The following is a 9158-nucleotide window of genomic DNA, read 5'->3' on the forward strand; positions in this document are numbered from 1 at the left end:
TCAGCTCCAACCTTCATGGAATCCTCTCAGTGCTTGTCCACGGCTCTGGAGCGCTTACCTTTCAATAACACTGCTCTGAATAAGCTACCAGTGGATGACACAAAGGAGCAAGGGTCCCGGACGGTCCCGGCGGCGTGTTTCTCTTCAGCCCCTTGTACGTCCCCACTTCGTGACCCTGTCCCAGTCAGCGCTGGCTCTTCTCGGCCTGATTGTACAGGATGTACTGAGTGATCCTGTGGGTCAGGAGTATTTGAGCGGCTCCAGATTGCTCCCGGGCTCCGAACTGGCTGCGCACTGTTACTGCAGTCATCAGTTTGGGCTTTTTGCAGGTCAGCTGGGAGATGGAGCTGTGATGTACTTGGGGGAAGTAGAGTCGGGCACCCATGGGAGATGGGAGATTCAGGTTAAAGGTGCAGGAGTCATACCTTACTCCCGGTAATTCCTTTTCTGTCCTGTTGTACTTCATGTAATTATTTATATATTATTAGACTATAAAGGTTTTAATTCATGCATTTACCATCCCATTTTGAAGATACATTTCGGAGCTGTTTAACCATTATCTACCATAATCCACATCAGGAACAGGATATAGGCCTAGGACAAAACTATGATGTTTGATAAAAAAATTTCTCTCACCAAGTGAGAATAAGAGAATATTCAAGCAAGTAACAAAGCAATTTTTTCATAAGCCTTACTCACCAGAGGCATGAGAATGCATTAACCTGGAAGAGCTGCTTAAGAGCTTAACTGCTTGGCATGGAACATGTCCCACATTACTTAACAGTTGTGCGCTCAGTCAAACCAGTACACCTTCAGTTTCCCCGGCTGATTTGTTCTGTTAAACACACATAGGTATAGTGGTGTTTGAGTCATTATCTTTGGTGATAAAGCATACAGTTGACTGAGATACTGGATGCGTAATGCATCTGAGCAAAAGTTGTACTATCTACTGTGGGCCCGAGTAAGTTTTGCCATAAAAAGTAGACAGAATTTATAATTTAGAACATAACTATCATTCAGTATGAACAGTCATTCCTGGCCTTTGAAACAGTAGTTTTATAAAAAAAATCTTAACTCAAAGACTACTCCAAATCTCAGGGTCCTCAGTGGATGGAGTTTGTTTAGTGAACCTTGTTCAGTGGAGTTACTTTTTTTTAATTAAAGCTTTTCCATCAGAGGAAACTGGTTGCAAGTTTTGCTTATTGACACAACTACTACCATAAAAACTTACCTGCTAGCATTTTAAATTCACTGAAAAAAATTGGAGGGGAGTTTGCAGGTTGCCTGTCGATTGCTAAGCGGTCAAAGAGACGCACAAGATCATTTTTTAAATATAGACATTGTAGCAGCAAGAGTAAACAAGTGTTGAGACAACCTTATAATCGTTATTTTCATTGTCCAAGTGAACCAGTATCTACACACTGTTGACACATTCCATGACATGCCTCGCAATGTCTTGTTTATCACTATACCAGTTATTTTTATGAAATACCTGAATTAATTTACCTGGCTCACACAAATCGTTGCATGTCAGATTCTGCAACAGAAGACAACTTTCAACATATTTCTAGTACCAGCAGTTTGCTACCTGATCCATTAACTGACTGGTTAATCAGAGCTGAATATCCAACAAATGTGTGAGAACCATATTTCAATTTTCTCAGAGATGGTGATGGCAGGAAGGTACTTCGCTCCAGCATCAGAGAGTTCCTGTGCAGTGAGGCAATGGTTGCCCTTGGGATACTCAGCACCCGTGCAGCCTCCCTCGTGATCTCTGACCTCTACGTCAGCAGAGATCCACTCAGCAGTGGCCGGCGCATTCCTGAGCGCTGCTCGGTCGTCCTGCGTCTTGCCCCTTCCTTCATCAGGTTTAAAGTGTTTTCAGACTTCTAACAGTTTACAAAAAACTTCTGTCAAAGTGGTACCTGGAAAAATATGGGGATTTTAATAAGTCTCTCATTCCTTTTTTTTAAGGTTTGGATCCTTTGAGATCTTTCCGGGCCGAGATGTATTCTCTGGCCTGCAGGGTCCCAGTGTAGGGCGGCAGGACATTCATACTCAGCTACTGGATTATGTCATTGAGACCTTCTATCCTAGCATTCAGCAGGCCCAGAGAAACCAGAAAGACAGAAATACGGCTTTTTTCAGAGAGGTGAGAAATTAGGTGTTTGTTGACAACATGTTACATAGTCATACACTTAGAATCCTGTTCAGGAGTCAGTCTCCGTTTTAGCTGGTTTGATTTATGCTGGTGTTTTAGCATTTTGATCATTAAATTTGACTTGTCTTTTACCAGGTGATGATGCGAACCGCCAAGCTTGTAGCCAAGTGACAATGTGTTGGTTTTTGCCATGGTGTCCTTAATACAGACAACATGAGCATTTTGGGTCTAACTCTGGACTATGGCCCCTTCGGTTTTATGGACAGGTGAGATGCTGAAAGTGGAAGTCATTGTCATGTGCACTTAAAAGAGAGTGTCTTCTTTACATTTAGATTACTCACAATCTGAAAAAAAGATCTTCTGCTCCACTAATTTATGTTAAACTCAAAAAAATATATTATTTTCAGCTATGCCTCAGTAAAATTAAGATTACCATCTGTGTTGACAAAAAGTAACTAGAAAGAGAATAATAATTATATACTGTAAGAACAATATCATGCCCTCTAGTACATCATATTCTACTGTATATGAAAAGTATCCCACCTTTGTGTCAGATTTGATCCAGATTTGATCCGCAATGCCTCAGACAAAAGAGGACGTTACTCATACCAAGCCCAGCCGTCTGTGTGCCGCTGGAACCTGGCTCGGCTTAGTGAAGCCTTGGGCTCTGAGCTGGATGTAGCTGAGGCAGGAGCTATCCTGGATGAGTTAATGCTCACATATGAAGCTTTCTACCTGTGTATCATGAGGAAAAAGCTGGGCCTTGTGAGAAAGGAAGAGGCAGAGGACAGCAAGCTAATATCAGACCCCCTGCGTGTTATGCGCAACACTGGTAAGAAGACTTAAAAGACATAGAAGATAGCTGGATAGCTTATATACAACAGTATGGTAATCATGCAACTTTTTCCATCTCCTCTGCTTCTTGCAATATCATTGTGGTACTATATTATTATACCTCTCCAGGTGCAGATTTCACCAACACTTTCCGCCTGCTGAGCTTTGTCCCCTGGTCTGAGGAGGGCGACAGTGTGAGGGCAACAGTGGGGCCAGTATTGGACCTCATCCTACAGCAATGTGCCTCTATTGAGGAGCTTAAGGTGCCTAATAAGCCAACTATGGAGGATTGGTGAAGGAGTGTGTGGTGGTTGGATATGTGTGTTTTTTAACAGAGCAGCTATAACAAGTGCATAAAGTCTCTTTCTGCTCCACCATATACTCTCAATGAATGTACATCTAATCTTGGCTGAGCAGAGTACTGGTATCGAATGTCTAAATCTCTCTTGTCATCTAATTTGTTTTTCTTTCATATGCTAGCATCATGGGGAAAAAGCTTACCAAGAGAATATGTAAGTTAAATTTGTGTTTTACGTCATTTGGTAGGATCTATGAAGGAGACAATTTCAGGCTTACACGGAACAACATAAACAGCATTCAGAACTAGAGCTAAATATATGGTCAACATCAAACATTTTTCATTTTCCCCACACAATCTCTGTTTATAGTGAATTGGCAATGATTCTGTCCATGGCACAAACCAACCCAGTCATGTTTAGCACGGTGGCAGACAGGTCAGGTGTCGCCCAGCAGCTGGAAAGGATTGGCTGGCTAAAGGAGCTGCTAGAGACAGATCAACATGAGCTTAAGGAAAAGCAGCGTGATGACTGGATTCAGTGGGTTAGCCGGGTCATCCTACGTAACTACATCGCCCAGGAAGCAATTCATGCTGCAGAAAAGGGAGACTTCTCTCAGGTCAGGAGACCTTTATAAGTTTGATTGATTCTTTGTCCCATTTGGAACATCCAAGTCCATCAAAGCAGCCACTTGTTTCAAATACTGAATCAAAAATACCCCTGAAAATGATGTCTTCTACCACACAAACAATTGAAAAACAGCAAGTGATACACTGGATGACCAGCTGGCAGGAACGTTAGCTGCTAATGCTAGTGTTAATTGCCTTGTTTGTTCTACTCCTGTCAGTGACTTAACTGTCAGCACACACGCCACTGCTTTAAATGAGCAGCCAGAGGAAAGACTGGTTTTTGAGTGCATTTGAGTTTATTGTATTGTTCACTTTTTGTTGTAGACCTTGTCTCTATACATGACACTATCATTTGACATATCAGTTTTGAGTTTGTTGTATTTTTGTTATCATTTGCTATCAGAGAGAGGAAGACAAAGTTTTGAATATAAGTCAGTGAGTCTGAACCTGAAAACAGCTGTCAGTGGTCCTGATACACAGAGGCTGCTTTAATGGACTTAGTTGTCTCAATGAAAAGCAATGCTGTTGTTTGTATTTTTACAATAGTTATATTCTGTTTTATGCAATTTAAATTATATATTTTTTTCAAGGTTCAATAGAAGTCATCTGTGCTTTTGTTCTGTAGGTCAAGAGGGTCCTCAAAGCTCTGGAGAAACCATATTCTGATGCATTTGGACTGGAGCCTTTGGATGGTCCAAGTGCATGTGGGCGAAAAGAGCAGAAAGGGATGGATTTGACTGTTGATTATGACAGGAAACCTCCTGCCTGGGCACAAAGACTTTGTATCACGTGATCCTCATAGAGCCTCCCGGAGAGCTGAAGGAAGGAAGTCTGTTTTCACTGGTTGACCACATAAGCAACAGTTTTCAGATCAAACAAGATGTGGGTTGCGGGTAATGTTACTACTACTGTTGCTTGTTTCCATTTCCACCTCAGACTATTTCTTCTGCTTCCAGACGGGAGGATAGAATGTAACCCAGTGTATTCCAGCGTTCATCAGTATGGCCACAGATCAATGTTTGTGTGCTTAATAATGATCCAAGTATACACAACTTTTTTTTAGGTTTAATCAACAATGTAAGTGATGTAACATAATTAATAAACTGATATATTTCTTTGTTTACCAAAGAGCTATATAATAAACTATAAATGCAGGCCATCAAATACACAGTGAATAAAAAGTACAATATCTTCTTCTGAAATGTGGTGCAGGAGTCAACAAGCATAATATTTGAATAACTGGAAATTAACTCCTTCTATGAAGTTAATGTACAGAAACTTTTGTGTGAAGAAATGTGTATTGAAATGTATTACTTTGTATGGTAAAGCTCTTTTCCTAAAGATCTAGTAATTTCAGATATACTGCACTTCCTATATTAATTTGCAGCAACTGTAACATTAAACAACTCTGTGATAACTATATTTCAATTATCAAAATATTTTTGCACTTACACATTAGATAGTACAATTTGATGAGCCATAGTTATCACCAAGGTCTATCCATAGCAAACTTTCTTTCTGACATGAAATTAAAGAAACCTTCCGAATAATCATTTTTGGACATACAGGTTACACTCGCGGGTCTAGAAATTGTTATATTCCCATGATTCACTTCTCATGTAGTCAGCCAATGAAAACCATCCCTGACAACCGTCCAATCCAAATATAACTTCCCTATTGTGCATATCCCAGCATTCCTCAAAATTCCACAAAAGTGAAGAACCCTGACTGAAACCCCTATGCATATTCATAGGATAGCCCTATTACATCAAATATTTTCAAAAGGCAGGTGTATTTCAAGGTTTACTGTTGAGCTAAAGATTATGATTAAAAATCCTACAACCAAGGCAGGGAGGATAACCTGAGACTACTTAAATTTAAGTGAACTTCCCACCTGCTCTTTGGTCCTAATGAGAGAAGAGATAAAGGTATGTGGAAGATTTGATAGAGTTATTAAATGCTGGGTATTAATGTCTTTCCATTTATTAGACAAGTTAACTTTAAAGGTACAGGTTGTCTTGAAAGCATGTGTATGTGTGGTGGGGGGGGGCTTGTTAGGGGTTATATTATATACAACTTTTTTTAGGTGTAATCAACAGTGGAAGTGAAGTAACATAATTAATAATCTAATATATTTGTGAGTCTGCCAAAGAAACATACTATAAACTATAAATGCAGACCATCAAATACATAGTGAAGAAAAAGTACATGTCCTTCTGAAATGTAATGGAGGAAAAAAAAAACCCATAACATGTGAATAACTGTAAATTCACTCCTTCCAAGAAGTTAATGTACAGGAAATCTTGTTTGAAGAAATAGGTGTTGAAATGTATTAATTCCTCTGGTTAATCTTTTTCTAGATACTTACCAACCTTAAATAATACCATACCTATTTTTATATTTCCAATAAAGTCATTAATGATATTTTGTGAAATTAATTAAAAGCAGTAAAATATTTAATATCTTTAAGTAATAGTAAAACTATAAAATGACTCCATTAAAGTGCTGTCTAATGTAAAAGTTAGCCATCATCAGAGAATAATGTAGCCAATCCAAGTAACAGATCCAAATATACACAACATTTTTTTAGGTTTAATCAACAGTACAAGTGATGTGGCACGATTAATAATCTGATATATTTCTGAGTCCGCTAAAGAGCTATACTATAAACTATAAATACAGGCCATCAAATACACAGTGAATAAAAAGTACAATATCTTCTTCTGAAATGTGGTGAAGGAGAATAAAAGCATAATGTGTAAATTAACTGGAAATTAACTCCTTCAAATAAGTTAATGTGCAGGAAGTCTTCTGCGTAGAACTGCTTGTTGAAATGCATTAATTTCTCTGGTAGAATCTTTTCCTAAATTTGTAATAATAGCATATATACTGGAGCTTTTACAAAATAATAATACCACATGTGTAAATCAGTCTGTTTACATAAACTTTTTTGTACATTCATTCATTGTTTATTCAATACTATGGTCCAGTAACTATAAGTCATATTTACCACAACAGTATTTGAATCATAAATTTTCCTTTTTTACATGAAAAACATAAGAAACCTTCCGAATAATCCTTTCTGGACATACAAGTTACACTCGCGGGTCTAGAAATTCTTATAGTCCCATGAGTCACTTCTCATGTAGCCAGCCAATGAAAACCATCCCTGATAACCGTCCAATCCAAATATAACTTCCCTATTGTGCCTATCCCAGCATTCCTCAAAAGTCCAAAAAAGTGAAGAACCCTGACTGAAACCCCTATGTATTTTCATAGGATAGCCCTATTATGTGCTTTATTTTCAAAAGAGCAGGTGTATTTCAAGGTTTACTATTTGAGCTAAAGGTTATGATTAAAAACCCTACAATAGGGCAGGGAGGATAACCTGCAAGTTTACTTAGAATTTAAGTGAACTTCCACCTGCTCTTTGGTCCTAATGAAGAGAAGAGATAAAAGGTATGTGGAAGATTTGATGGGGATTGTGTTAAATGCTGGAGTAATGTCTTTCCATTTTATTGAACAAGATTAACTTTAAAGGTACAGATTTGTCTTGAAAGCATGTGTGTGTGGTGGGGGGGGCTTGTGGGGTTATATTATACAACTTTTATTTGGGTGTAATCAACAGTGGCAAGTGATGTAACAAAATTAATAATCTAATATAATTGTGAGTCTGCCAAAGAGCCATACTATAAACTATAAATGCAGGCCATCAAATACATAGTGAATAAAAAGTACATGTCCTTCTGAAATGTGGTGGAGGAGAAAAACAAAACAAAACATTTGAATAACTGTAAATTAACTCCTTCAAAGAAGTTAATGTACAGGAAATCTTGTATGAGGAAATATGTGTTGAAATGTATTAATTCCTCTGGTTAATCTTTTTCTACATACTTGCCAACCTTAAATATATTATACCTTCCATACTAGACTGTAGGAACTTTGATACATCAACACCAACAATGTTGTTAATGATATTTCGTGAAATTAATCCAAAGCAGTAAAATATTTAATGTCTTTAAGTAACAGTAAAAATATGTAAAACTATTAAATGACTCCATTAAAGTGCTGTCTAATGTAAAGTTAGCCATCATCAGGGAATAATGTAGCCAAACCAAATAACAGATCCAAATATACACAACTTTTTTTTAGGTTTAATCAACAGTACAAGTGATGTGACATAATTAATAGTTTGATATATTTGTGAGTCTGCCAAAGAGCAATACTATAAACTATAAATGCAGGCCATCAAAGACGTAGTGAATAAAAATTACATGTCCTTCTGAAATGTGGTGGAGGAGAAACAAATAATGACATAATGTGTAAATTAACTGGAAATTAACTCCTTCAAATAAGTTAATGTGTGCAGAAAGTCTTCTCGTGATGAACTGTTTGTTGAAATGTATTAATTTCTCTGATAAGAATCTTTTTCTAACATTTGTAATAATAGCATATAGACTGGAGCTCTTAAAATAAATCATTTGTAAAACAGTCTGTTTACATAAACTTTCTTTAGCTATATTCATTCATTGTTATATTCAATACTATGGTCCAGTGGCTATAAGTCATATTTATACACAAAGTGAAGTATTTGAATCATAAGCCATTTTTCCTTTTTTGACATGAAAAAACCAAGAAAGTAACCTTCTGAATAATCCTTTCTGGACACATACAAGTTACACTCGCATGAGTCTAAAGAAATTCTTATAGTCCCCATGAGTCTCACTTCTCATAGTAGCCAATAAGCTGAAAACCCATCCCCTGATAACTTAGTCAATCCAATATAACTTCCCTATTGTGCATATCAGCATTCCTCAAAAATCCAAAAAAGTGAAAAGAACCTGACCATTTGAAACCCTATGCTTATTTCTCATAGGATAGCCCTGTTACATCAAACACATTTTCAAAGAAACCTTTGATCTTCAAAGGGTAGGTATATTCTTAATGTTGGCTTTTGAGCTCAAATAATTAGGCATAAAACTCTAGAAGGCTCATGCTAGAAAGGCTAGTATGAAAACATACAAATGTGGGTGCTGGAGGGCTTCACACTTGCCATTTGGCTGTGAAGACAGAAAGAAGAAGAAGAAGGTGGGATTACAGCTTCTTAGACAAGTTCTTTGTGTTTGGTATGTTTGGCATTCTTCCATGGATTAGGTAAGTAAATTTTAAAGGTAGAGGTTGTATTGAGTGTGGGTGTGTGTGGAGTTGGGTCAGGGGTTGGGGTTACAGGGGTTAGGG

General features: G+C 37.6%; 1 protein-coding gene across 1 annotated transcript; it reads left to right on the plus strand.

Moving 5' to 3' along the window:
• Positions 1-15: 15 nt before the first annotated feature.
• Positions 16-4713, plus strand: selenoo2 (selenoprotein O2). Its single transcript, XM_040150191.1, is given in 10 exon segments — positions 16-140; positions 142-435; positions 1665-1868; positions 1975-2152; positions 2297-2427; positions 2716-2993; positions 3125-3258; positions 3476-3507; positions 3664-3910; positions 4546-4713. Coding segments are annotated over 10 exon segments (1791 nt in total).
• The last annotated feature ends 4445 nt before the right edge of the window (positions 4714-9158 follow it).

Source organism: Xiphias gladius, chromosome 2 (assembly GCF_016859285.1).
Source record: "Xiphias gladius isolate SHS-SW01 ecotype Sanya breed wild chromosome 2, ASM1685928v1, whole genome shotgun sequence".
NCBI lineage: Eukaryota > Metazoa > Chordata > Actinopteri > Istiophoriformes > Xiphiidae > Xiphias > Xiphias gladius.